The sequence below is a fragment of the Microtus ochrogaster genome, chromosome 5 (genome assembly GCF_000317375.1).
Source record: "Microtus ochrogaster isolate Prairie Vole_2 chromosome 5, MicOch1.0, whole genome shotgun sequence".
NCBI lineage: Eukaryota > Metazoa > Chordata > Mammalia > Rodentia > Cricetidae > Microtus > Microtus ochrogaster.
The window spans coordinates 64,684,337-64,697,143 of record NC_022012.1 but is presented as its reverse complement, the minus strand read 5'-3'; the positions used below and the strand labels follow the sequence as shown (position 1 = coordinate 64,697,143).

Genomic DNA, 12,807 nt, shown 5'->3' with positions numbered 1-12,807 from the left:
AAAAAAAAAAAAAAAAAAAAAAAAAAAAAAAAAAAAAAAAAAAAAAAAACAAAAAAAAAACCTGATTATCATCCTGGGAAGTTAGAAACTCACTGTAAACAGGGACATTAGGCTAAAAGAACAATAAGGGACCTGCACAGAATTGCATCTTTAGTGGCCCAAGACTAGCCACTGTATCTTCTGAGACCAGGTTTATCTAACAAGTATTCCATGTCCATCTGGCTTTTGTTTTGTTTTGTTTTATTTTTTTGTTTTTCGAGACAGAGTGTCTCTATGGAGCTTTGGTGCCTGTCCTGGAACTAGCTCTTGTAGACCAGGCTGGCATTGAACTCCCAAGCGCTGGGATTAAAGGCATGGGCCCCCATCGCCTGGCTCCCCATCTGACTTTGTAAATGTCCCCCAGGGCAAGACATCCATGTCCACAGATTCCCAGACACATTCCTGGTAAACTTTTACACAACTCAGCCAACACTTCAGACTTACTTTATATTTAATGTATGTGTTTGTATGTGTGTCTTGTGTGGGTGTACACGCTCGAATACGGTGCCTGCAGAGGCCCAAAGAGGGTATCCGATCTCCTGGAGATGGAGTTAGAGGCAACTGTGAGTCAACGGATGTGAGTTGAGAGCCAGCTCCCAGCCCCTGTGAGAGCACTAGGAGCTCTTAATGCTGAGCCATCTCCAGCCCCATCAGTCAACACTTCCCAGGCTCGATAGGGCTTTGGGTCCTTAAGGAAGGAAAATAGACATGGTGGTGTTAAGACACAGGCCCCGAGCTAGTTCTGGGTTGCCGTTACACATCATGCTCATAAAATGTGTTCCAGGGGAAAGCACCTTAAAGTCTAGGTAGTAAGGAACTGCGTGTGTCTTATCCCTGTAATTCTAGAATATGGAAAAAAATAACTGGGAGGAACACACTCAACACACTCATGCTTGAATATCCCAACAACGTCAAGCATCTATAAACGGTCCTTCCTGGCCATTCCCAATTTCCTGCCGTGATCTCGTAGGTCAGCGATAGCTCATAGACCAGCTCAAGGGCAGCCAACCACAATGAGAAGCACTCCTCCAAGGGAAACAAGTCCTAAAATTCCCTGCAGAGAGGGCTTCCTGACAGCGTGAGCTGGGCACATTCCCATGTTACAGGCTTGGGGTAGTGGTGGCTTCCGAATTAAATAACAGCCGCACTTGATCATTTAGCATTTCCAAACTGACCTGACCTCTGTTCACGGAAGACTCATATTTTTCTAAACACATTTGGCTCTGCTTAGCATATTGTAAGCAAAGCAAGACCCCAGCCATTACGCCTCTGGCCTTTCCCCACCGTGAACTCCCACTCCTCCAATCTCCGTTCCCTGAGTGCTATAATTACAGATGTGTGCTACCTGAACATGGCTCTTTTCTCTTTCTTCCCAACGTGCACAATCCATGCCTACTTCCGCCTCCTGCACAGTGTTCACGTGAGTGACCACACCCTTGAAGATCAAAGCTACCCGTGTGGCTGAGGCATCTCCCACTACAGTTTCCCATAGAATCCTGAAGACACGTTGGCTTGCCTCCTTCCTGGAGGGGACTCAAACTGGAACTTTGTGTATCTTCAGTAACCCCCAAACCCAGTTCTGCCCCCCTCTCACCGCCTGTGTCTATCTGGCGTGTGCCTTCCTGTGGGAGTACTTCCCTGCACTGCAGTGTCCCTGGCCCCTTGTTCCTGGTTCATGCCCCACCCCCACCCCCACCCCCCATGCATGTGTGGCGACTCAGACCCCTAGCTGCAGTTTTCCTGCTTTGACCGTCGTCTCTATGCCGCAATGTCTCCCAAAGTATTTCTCTCATTCATATGGTCTCTCAAGGACTCTAACAGTTATAATTCTACATAAGCTTCCAGAAGTATGACTTTATCTCTGCAGGTTGTTTCTCTTCTCCTCTGGTAACCTTATGATTCCACATGAGCTTGTCTGTTCTCTATTCTATTGGTACCATGACCTTCGTATTTGGCAATTCTGACTTTTGCTATGTTCTCTGTAGATATAAGCATGCATACTTATAGGTACCATCTCCAATAACCCCACAGGCTCTAAGCTCCCCTTCCAGCCTGCACTTCTCAGGATGCCCTGGTGAGTGGGGGAGGTAAGAGGCTAGCCAGGTCCCTGCTCTGGCAGTGTTCCACCTCCCAGTCTCTGACTTTGCAATATCTACAGCTCTTGAAACCCCGGGACAAAATATACTGACCCATGTCCCCCTGATGGGTAGCATATGATTTATGATTAGACATAATCCACCACACAGGGTTTGGGTTGAATGGCTCTGAGAAACAGATAGGCTAGCGTACATTGTGAGTCTTGGGGAAGAGGCTCTGTGGGTAAGGTTTCTTCTCTAAGTGCTCTTGACCTGTAAACCTTCCTTTCACAGAACCTCGGTGGAAGAGGTTCTTGCAGTTCTGATGCCACTTGGAAAACACTGGCTGTGGGTATCTTCAGTCCACAGAATCCTGCCAAGTACCCAGGACCTCTTAATGTCCTTCCAATGTGCTTCCTGGTTCACTGGAAGATGGACGTCTCTTTGTGGAGAGTTTCCTTAGCTCTGCCTTTTGAATGATAGATAAGTTGAGGCTTTGCCCAATATTGTCATTTACTTTTCCATAAGCATGTGTTGTATAATTTATCACCTGGAGCCCTAATGACTTCCAACGCTGGCTTTCTCGCTCAGACCTCTCCCCCGAGCTCCTGGCTCCATACATCCTGCTGTCTACTGGACAACTACCTATCGGAGATCTTTAGCAGAATGCCCAGCCAGCACTTCCAACACGCTCTGTCCTACATACAAGTAATTACAGTCTCATAAAACTCCGTTTTATGTGCCCCACCATCTAACAAGAAACCTGGACGTATTTTGAACTTTTCCTCCTTAGCTCATCACTCCCCTGCCACCCGACCCCCGACCCCCACCCCGGCCAGGTTGCCAGGATGTCCTCTGAATTCCACCTCTTGAGAAGTGCATCCCACTCCTCAGTTGTCACTGTCTAACTTTAGGTCTTCCCAACAGACATTGTCACCTGGCTTCTGTCTCTGCTCAGGGTTTGTGGGAGACAGCCTCGGTGTTTTAGAGATTTACACACTGGGAGGAGATGGAGAGCCCCTCAGAGAATTACGACTGTGGGGGAAGGGTGAGCTTAGCCGAATGTGGTGGTGTTATACACACACATGCACACACACACACACACACACACACACACAATAAATAAATATAATTTTAAAAATAAAAAGCCCTGATATTCAAATTAGGAGCTAAAGAAACAGCTAAGTGGTGGAGAACATCGGCTGGTCTTCCAGAGAACCCAAGTTCGGTTCCCAGAAACTGTGTCAAGTGGTCTGCCACCACCTCTAACTCCAGCTCCAGGGGATCTGATGCCCTCACCTTGCCTCCATTGGCACCTGCCAATGTGTACATACCCAGACACAGACACACATATAATTTTTAAAGAATTAAATGTCCTTTTAGAAGAAAAACTCAAACCTACCAGTTCATTTAGCCAGAGGCCTGGTGGAGCTTCCTGGCCTACCTAAGACAGAGTGCAGTAACTGACGGATGCCAGAACCCACCCACAGTGTACAAAATTCCAGCTATACTTCAGCTCTCTGTACTTCTATTACACTTCTTCCCAGCCATCCTTGGTACTTTAGTCAGGGCTCAGCAGACCAAAAAGCAGGCTATGAGGAAAGGCTGGCCAATCCCCCCGAGGGACTTCGTTCTAAACATCTTCCATGTTTCTTTGCAGCTTGCAAAAGAAAAGAGCAAGAACACGGGAAGGATAGAGGCAACACCCCCAAAAAGCCCAGGCTGGTCTTCACAGACGTTCAACGTCGAACTCTACATGCAATATTTAAGGAAAATAAGCGTCCGTCCAAAGAATTACAAATCACCATCTCCCAGCAGCTGGGGTTGGAGCTGAGCACTGTCAGCAACTTCTTCATGAATGCGAGGAGAAGGAGTCTGGACAAGTGGCAGGATGAGGGCAGCTCCAGCTCAGGCAACTCATCATCGTCATCAAGCACTTGTACCAAAGCATGAAGGAAGAACCACGGACTCGAACCTCGGTGGAAAAGCTTTAAATTTAATTTAAAAGGAAAAAAAAAAGTTTTTAAAGACCAGGACCTCAAGATAGCAGGTTTATACTTAGAAATATTTGAAGAAATAAAAGTGGTATTTATAGTCCAAAGAAACCAAAGACTGAAGCTCACCTGCATTCTGACTTTGTTCCGAGAGACATACTTCAGCGGGGCAAGACTTGGCAAGAAAAACGATGATCGAAAAACATCGGATCTCACGCCTTCAACCCGAGCGCCTCACTGTGCGTGGCTGCTCCGTGGCTCGAAGCACAGTAATGTTTGAGCCGTCGAGCGGTCATCTTTTAAGATCAGACATTCTCATCTCTCCCACCACGCCACGAAGGTGTATAGTGTCTCAATATCTTGTGTTGGTGGGTGTGCGGATCTCCGCACACCCATCCGCCACCACCAGTGGTTAGGGACTCAGGCAGGGCTGGTCTTCAGGAAGGGTTGCACCAGAGGAGTGTGACCAACACAGTGTGGGATTTCTAAATTCATTGGATGGAAGGTGTGATTTCTCTCATCTAGCCTAGTGTTTGAACCTGCCAGGCCCACAACCTAAATGCGGATTCAAACCCAGCAAAGAAAATTTGAATGGCGCCTAAACCAGTGCACTCTCTTTGTTTGTTAAGAAATGTTCAGATATTTTTTAAAAAAAAAATGAAACAAGAGTCCATCCATTAAAAAAAAATATCACCCAGGTACCAAAGAACACACAATATTATAGTGCAGGTATTTTATTGCAATGATTTTAATAACCAAAGCTATTTTTACACAAGATACTATGTAAAGTTATACGTATGAACTGACCTAGCTGTAATCCACATGCCACGTAGATTCAGGACTATTATGTATGACTCTTGAAGCATTTGAGATGTGAGTTTTCAGACTAGCAAGGAAGAATGTAGCTTCAGGGAAGCAGTTACCACCAAGGCAGAGAGGGCGGCGCGGTGCACATGGGATCTGGAAATGTCACCGACCCAGAGAAAAGACAAAATGCATAATCTGCTCACAGCCAAGAAGATGTGAGGACCCTTTCAGAGTAGGTTCCCGTATAAACACTAAGAAACAAAGCTTAACATGACAGATAACTAAATTTTAAAAATTGTCTAAAGTGATCATTTTTAGTAAAAGCCCTCCTTAAAAAAAAAAAACCTAGACTAATTTTGTTTAAATTACTTAGCACCAAATGCTTATTTTTAAATTCTTCCTAAACACTAATGAAGACAGCAGATCAATATGAATAACAATTAGTTATCCTGTATTTTGTAGCCATCCTAAAAAAGCAATTAGACTAACTTGATTGTCAGTTTCAGATGTTGTATCAGGCAGACGTCGGGAAAACAACAGGTGCCTCTGAGAAGCAGGAGCATAGGAAGCCTGCATAGAAAAAGCCAGAGCGCCAGCCTCACACAAGACTTGGTTCTTTCAGAATTAACAGATGCATTTTACTAAGCATAGCATCCAAAGCATTTACGTTCCTTTTCACTATAAAATCCTGGAATTTTATCTCATGGCTTCTCCTCTCTGGCAGGGACCTAAATTAAAACCTAAGCTTTCTAATCAAAGTTTTAAATTTTGACTTTTTCCAAATCATTTAACTGGGGCTGCACAGACCAAGGCAGGAAGCAAACACAACGTTCTAGAAATCATTTGCCACTCAGAAACACTCTGTCTGAACTCGGCCGAACTACCACTGATGTGAGCAGACAGTCGCTGCACAGGGAAGTCAGGAATGGGGTACCCTCAGTTAATATCACACCCAGCTAGATACATAACACCGAAAGCTATACTAATAGTAAGCTATCCGTTGAAATTCACTAAAATGCCAAACGAATTTTAAAATGTAAAAATTATATAACACAAAATCTCACTCCTGGGGGCCAAGGGTCGGCCCCCAGAGAGAGGCGCCTAAGCCAACCAGCGAACCATCCGTCTCCTTTCCGATCTCTGGCGATTGTGCAAAGGAAATCAGCAGGCGCCTTGCTGTTTTGTCGTAGTGTTTTTTTAAAAGTTCGCCCAAGATTGCAACTTGAAAGTGTTTCTTCTAAATATGGCACAATTCTAGTCCAATCATGAATAACCAGTAAATTGCCACCCTTCGAGATTTGCCGAAGTTTTCAGTAGCATAAACAAAAGCTAAAAATAGAAATATTGTTTTCTCCCTTCATAGTGGAGTGAGCTGGGGAGTACATTTATAATTTAAGAGGGGGCATAGCCTTATTTACTTAAAACAAGGGAATTAAAAATTCAAGGGAAACCTAACTGTGTCTACATAGTCTTACCAACTTTCAATACTCCAAGAAAAAAAAAAATAGAAAAGAAAAAAAGATTCACTCAACCTGAGACTTAGCTTGGCTTTTACCGTGTTACTTCCATGATTAACCCAACTGCATGTTTCAGTTTTTTCAAGCCAATCATTTTGGTACTGTGGAGGCACAGTCTTCAAAAAAAAAAATATATGACTACATTTTAAAAATCCCACCATGATGGTTATCTGAGAAATAACCAGTTACCCTACTTGCTGACACCAAAGATGACTTCATACCAGCATTAAATTTGCACCAATTACACAATTTCAGGGCCTAGAGATTTATTTTCTCGTAAACAAGGGCACAAGTCAGAGCCTGAAGAGCAATTTTCTTACTTGACCGAGCATACTCCAAACTTTTGCTTCTTAGAAACCGTAGCAGATACACTCAGCTTTCCTAAGCAATACCTTCTCACACCCTGTAGGAACAGCTCTTCCTTTGCTTTGGAATCAGCGTTCAGAGGTCATGTTTCCATTCCTGTTTTATGGCTCTGCTCATGTTCTCCAGAGCAGATTTCACACCATCTCCTCAAGAGCTTGTCCCTCATCACTACCCACAATGCAAACAGAACCAGACTTCAATTTCAAACACCTTCCTACTTTCTTCCTCTCTTTCCTTTCTTTCTTTGTTTTGTTTAGTGTTTTGTTTTGTTTTGTGTTTTTGGCCATATGTCATTCCCGGTCCTCAAATAACAGGAAGCTTTTGCTGAAAGCCAGCAGGAATGTTTGGAGTCTGGAGACTTTATAAAACTTGGATCTCAGTAACTGTCCAGATAGAGGAATTCTGGATGCCCTGGGCTGAGTACTCCTGTCTCTGAGCATTCCAAAGACCAAAGAAAATGTATGAGGAGATCCACAAGTTCTAACAGAACTTGCCACTCGTCACGCTCCTCAGTCCCCCCAGAAACACGTAATTATTTTCCCAGAACAACATGAAAGCAATTGCTGCATTTGGACTCTCCCATTGCTCCCCCAGGTGAAGAACCGTCTTTGCAGGCTAACTGTAACTTTGCTATACCAAAGAGTCTAAGGACACTTTCCTTACGGTCCGTCCTCCCTCCTTTGTACAGACAGGATGAAACTATGCATTTAGCAAACAAAGAGAAAGCACGGCTCCCTTTTCTATCTAGTTGTTTAGGGTGCATTCAAATACCAGAGGCCATTTGGGGGATGCACTTGGCCTTCTGGGTTATTACTGTGGTGTGGGTTTGCTCTACAGTGCATTGGGTAACTACTCCCCAAATAGTGTGGACAAAGAAGCAGAAGGTAAGAAATAGCTACTTCCATGTGTTTAAAAGAAAAAAAAAAAAGATTTAAAAAAAAAATGAAAAAAAAAGAAAAAAGAAAAAAAAAGAAAAAAGTGTAAAGATCTACTATTTATAGTGTGAACCAAAGACGCTACCTCACTCAATTTCCATTGGTGATTTTAATCACATTGATATACCAAAGAATACCAAAGATATTTTCATGCACGGCCCTGGTCTGCAGAGGGAACTCCGCCCCGCCCCTTCCCCGCCTTCTCCCTCTTCACTCAGTGTGTAAAGTTGTCTTCATTCTTACTAACAACACGAGACCGAGAACAACGACATTAGGAACTCTTATTCCTGCTACTTCTGGAAATCTCTAGGCAAACACGTTGCAAAGTTTGTAAACTCCTAGGACGAGTGCCTTGCTTGAACCAAAGTGTTAAACCGCTGTTAACCTCTCTCACCTTATACTCTTTGAATACCTCAGCCTCTTAGAAAGGCCACTAATGAAAAAAAAAAAAAAGGAATAATTATTCACCGTGGTGCTTTTTCTGCGCAACCATGCAATGAAACTTTCTTTGATACCAAAGGATGACTTCCCCCACCCCCAATTCTTGCTGATAAACCAAAGCTCCTCCTCTTACTTCTCCCTGAGGCCCTCCCCGCCCCTTCCCGGAGGAGTCCCTTCCCCAGGCAGGCCGTGCGTCACTTTTACCAATTCCTTCAAATACCTCATAGTAATAAAACGTTAGGGTTATGTTGTATAGAGAGTCTATGTGATAAGGCAGAACTTAACTAGTTTGTTAATTGTTAAGGTTACTTTAAAGAAAAAAAAAACCTTTATAATTCTTATTTATTTTGTAGCTGTGTGTTTGGGTGTTCCCTCTCCCCTCCCACTTTGGTTTGGGGTTTGTTTTCTTGGCTGGACTCAGTTGCTCAAGGAAGAGTTAATTTTTGGGAATGTTCCCCAAGTGGGTTAAAAGTTAAGGGTTGTGTAAAAATGCAAGAATGGAATAAGAAATGATTTTCATTTTGATCATTACTTATGAAAGTTTGTGTTTTGTAGAAAATTTGTTTCCACAGGGTAAAAAAAAAATATATATATATATATATAATCTTTTTGTGAAACTGGTTCCTATTTTTCTCTATAACGTGCTGTGATTTGTTTTAATTTAATTACATTTTATATGAACTTATTTAATCACTTCGTTAATTTATGACTTGTAGTTTTTACGGTGTATATAGTACAATGAAATGGCCAAAACTTTATGTTACAATCTCTTTTGTTCTTGATGCTAAGCTGGAGAAAGCCTCTCTTGCCTTCGGAGTGTTAGCTTTAGTTTGTTCCTGTTGAGCACACCCGCTGTGTTCTCAATACTGCCAGCTCCCCCTCGAAAACGTGTACATGCCAAATGAGTGTACCAAGGTAGAACGATAGAAGGCATTACCTGCGGTTTCTCTTTAATTTATTATTATTTTTCAGAAGAAAAAAAATTATTTTGCAGGTAAGACCTGAAACTTCAAAGAGCTTAAGACCTTCCCCAATGTCTCACAGTATCTGTGTCTGTGGGATACTTTGCTCCACCCTGCTTCTGTTCGTTTTTAGCTATCCAGGCATGGGTATAAGAAGTCAAAGTATAAAAACCTAAAGAGACAAGCTAACTTGAATCCGGAAACTCTCTCAGTGCTATTGTTTCTGCCCTTCTGGGTGACAGCCTCTCCACCAAGACAACCTTCCCACCAAGCTGTCTTTAAGAAAAAGACGGGACTGGGGGCCACTAACTTCCCAGCAGCCCATGCAAGAAGTAAAACAAATTCACTTGGCTTAATGACCACCCTAATTTAGGAAATACATTAAGAGTGCCACACCCCTGCTCCCCACAACTGCCCCATCCTTGCCTTCTTATGTGTACCTACCCAGATGGGAAGGACTCTAGGGATCCTGGGGGGAGACTGTACCGCAGAGCAATTTGAATTTGTGTTTTCTTACTCTCCATCTCCTAGACATGAGCCTTGGCCAGGCCCCTTAGCCAAGGTGGGTCTGGTCCTTGATCAGCACACTCAGAACCCTCGAGGACCAGGGCCGCCCTCACAGGTGCCACGGCTCTGTCAGTCAGCTTTCCTGACGTAGTAGGTTGCTTAGATGCATTGGTGTCCCCAACACCCCCCTCAACGCAGACATTTGGCCTTCTTTTCTTCCGCAGGCATGTTTGGGGTAGGGAAGGAGAGGGGAGGGTACAGGTTTCTGGTCAAGAGGAACCTTTTTATACTGATTGTGTATGTGAATAGGTAAGAAGTCCACTCTTAGCCCAGGCATCAGTGCCCCGGGAGTCACGATGCTGACAGAAGGTTTTGAAAGGTTGGCAGTGAACTTCAAAGCAGCATTATCTTTATAAGGTCACACTTCTATTTCTATGTTAGCGTTGATTATTTTTTATAGTATGTTCTGCATTTATTTCGTAATCATTTTGGGCTCATTTTTGAATTGCCGTCTGAACCAACTGACAATTACTAATAAGAATAAACTTTAAACCACTGCCTTCCACTTGTTTTGCTAGCTGTTTCATGCCTTGCCCCCCCTCAGTTGCTGTCTCCCCCCAAGAACCAGCCCATCTGTCACTCACCGAGACCTGTCCCTTCCCCTTTTTCTATTTTCAGCACACGTTTGACCTCAGCTATTGGAAGAGGAGTGTGACTCAGTTTCCCTGTTCAAGTTAGCTTGATGGTTTATTATATAAGGAGGGTGCCTAAGACAATCATCAGGTAAAAATTAAATAGAAGATCAGTAGAGTAGAAAGTCTTCCAAGGGCAGGGGGAGTTCTTCCTTAGCAATGAATAAAAAAACAACTGAAAAGCTAAATACATGATTATTTAACTACACACCTAACCATGAGGGGCTTAGGAGATTTTTGATAGAAGACAAATGTTACTGTCCTTTTCTCTGTCAATTAGAAAACGGTGGTAGTTTCTACACTGCATCAACGCGTCGGATGAAATGATTATTGTACCCGGTCACAGTCATTTGCTGAGACTTTGTCTTTCTCTCTGTTGATGCTTCTTCTGTATTTTTCGTGCGTAGCGACAAAATGTGTCGTGTGTTAGGCATTCTTCTGGTTTGTACTGCATTAAGGTTTCTTTCTTTCCTTTTCTTTTTTTTTTAATTTTTTTGAGCTTCAATACTGTTCTCTCTTTATGCCGTGCAATATCATCTGCTGTGTTTGCTAAAGAAAAAGAAAAAGAAAAAAAAAAAGCAAGTGGTGATGTCATCACGCTTCCAGTGTTCCGATGTTTCCGCATTTGTGTAGTCGCCGAGATGTAGTGAATAAAATGTTGGGTTTCCCAGCACTTTACATGGAAACACTTCTTGCGTTCTTTGGTTTTATTTGGCCTGCAGCCCTGAGGAAGCAGCCCGTTGATGTTCTTTGTGGGGTGGGGGGTGAGAGGGCAGCACGGCCAAGAATGGGAGCCAGTGTTGTGGTTAAAGAAAGATTAAGGGTGGTGGTGGTGGTGGTGCACTCCTTTAACCGAGCACTTGGGAGGCAGAGGCAGGCAGATCTCAGTGAGTCTAAGGCCAGCCTGGTCTACAGGGCGAGTTCCAGGACAGCCAGGACTGTTATACAGAGAAACCCTGTCTCGAAAAAAAAATTAAGAAAACAAAATTGTAAATGTATTTTTATTAATATTTTTGAGAATTCCACATAACATGTTTCAGTCCCATGCACACCCTAATCCCCCATAACTCCTCCCAGAGCCACCCCACCCACCACTCCTTCATTTTTCTGTCAGCAGCCCACTGAGTCCAATTTGTGCTGTCCAGGGCTGTGAGCGTGGGCAAGTGACCCCCCAGGCTCGGTTTCCTCTCTGAATCATGGGCCTGCATTGCACAGTTGTTATGGAGCTCACGCGGACTTTGGCATAGCATCTGGCGTGTAAATCCTCAGTGGCTCTTAGCTCACCTGGCAAAAGCAGATTTGGTTTGTCTTCTTGTTCCCAGTCAATCCCTGGCACAGCCACAACGAAAACAACCGATTCTCAAGTGGGCTTCCTTTTTAAAGTGTTTTATTACATTTCTATCCATTTCTTTTGTGTAGGGGGATCCGTCATCTCCTTCCACAGTAAGGACCCTAGGTAGGGACCTCAAAGTCATCCATGAGGCTTGGCAGCAGCTGTCTTCACCCTCTGAGTCATCTCTTAGACCCAAGTTTTCATATTTTAAACATAAGAACCGAATTGCTTTCTTAGGCATGATGGCTCACACCTTTAAATCCAGCACTTAGGAAGCCAGAGACAGGCAGATCTCTGTGAGTTCAAAGCCAACCTGGTCTACACAGTGAATTCTAGATCATCCAGGGCTACATAGTGAGACCCTGTCTGAAAAAAAGAAGTCCGAATAAAAATCAAAAACCTCTCAGGAATAGTTAGTGTGTCTCTGTTTAACCGACAGTATCAAAGTTCAGATTCCTCCAAACAAAACCATGGTCAGGCCTATCACAGCAATACGCCAGTCCCTGGTACCAACTTCTGTCTCAGTTAAGGTTTCTATTGCTGTGAAGAGATGCCATGACCATAGTAACTCTTTTTCTTTAAAGATTTTATTTATTTATTTATTTATTTATTTATTTATTTATTTATTTATTATGTTGCAGTGTTCTGTCTCATTACTGATGGCTGTGAGCCACCATGTGGTTGCTGGGAATTGAACTCAGGACCTCTGGAAGAACAGCCAGTGTTCTTAACTGCTGAGCCATCTCTCCAGTTCCATAGCAACTCTTATAAAGGAAAATGTTGAATCGAGGAGGCAGTTTTCAGCTCAGAGGTTCAGCCCATTAGCATCAAGGCAGGGAGCATGAGAGCACCAGACGTGTGCTGGCTACATCTTGATCAGAAGACAACAGGAAGTGGGGTGTGGCACTGGGAGTAGTTTAAGCATAGGGGAGCTCAAAGTCCATCCCCACAGTAACGCACTTCCTCCAACAAAGCCACACCTCCTAATAGTACCACTTCCTTTGGGATTATGGGGGCCACAGTCTCCTATCTTTCTTTTTAAAACATTACATTTGCCGGGTGGTGGTGGCACACACCTTTAAACCCAGCACTCCGGAGGCAGAGGTAGGTGGATCTCTGAGAGTTTGAGGCCAGTCTAG

At 43.7% G+C, this 12,807-nt stretch overlaps 1 protein-coding gene across 1 annotated transcript in view; it reads left to right on the top strand.

Annotated features, from left to right (window-relative positions):
- The window catches only part of Onecut1 (one cut homeobox 1), a 35,237-nt gene extending 24,224 nt beyond the window's left edge, over positions 1 to 11,013 (top strand). The window contains exon 2 of the mRNA XM_005347629.3: positions 3,775 to 11,013. Within this exon, the coding sequence (XP_005347686.1) occupies positions 3,775 to 4,067 (293 nt within the window). The 3' untranslated portion in view covers positions 4,068 to 11,013. The remainder of the gene's footprint in view (positions 1 to 3,774) is intronic.
- Positions 11,014 to 12,807: the final 1,794 nt, after the last annotated feature.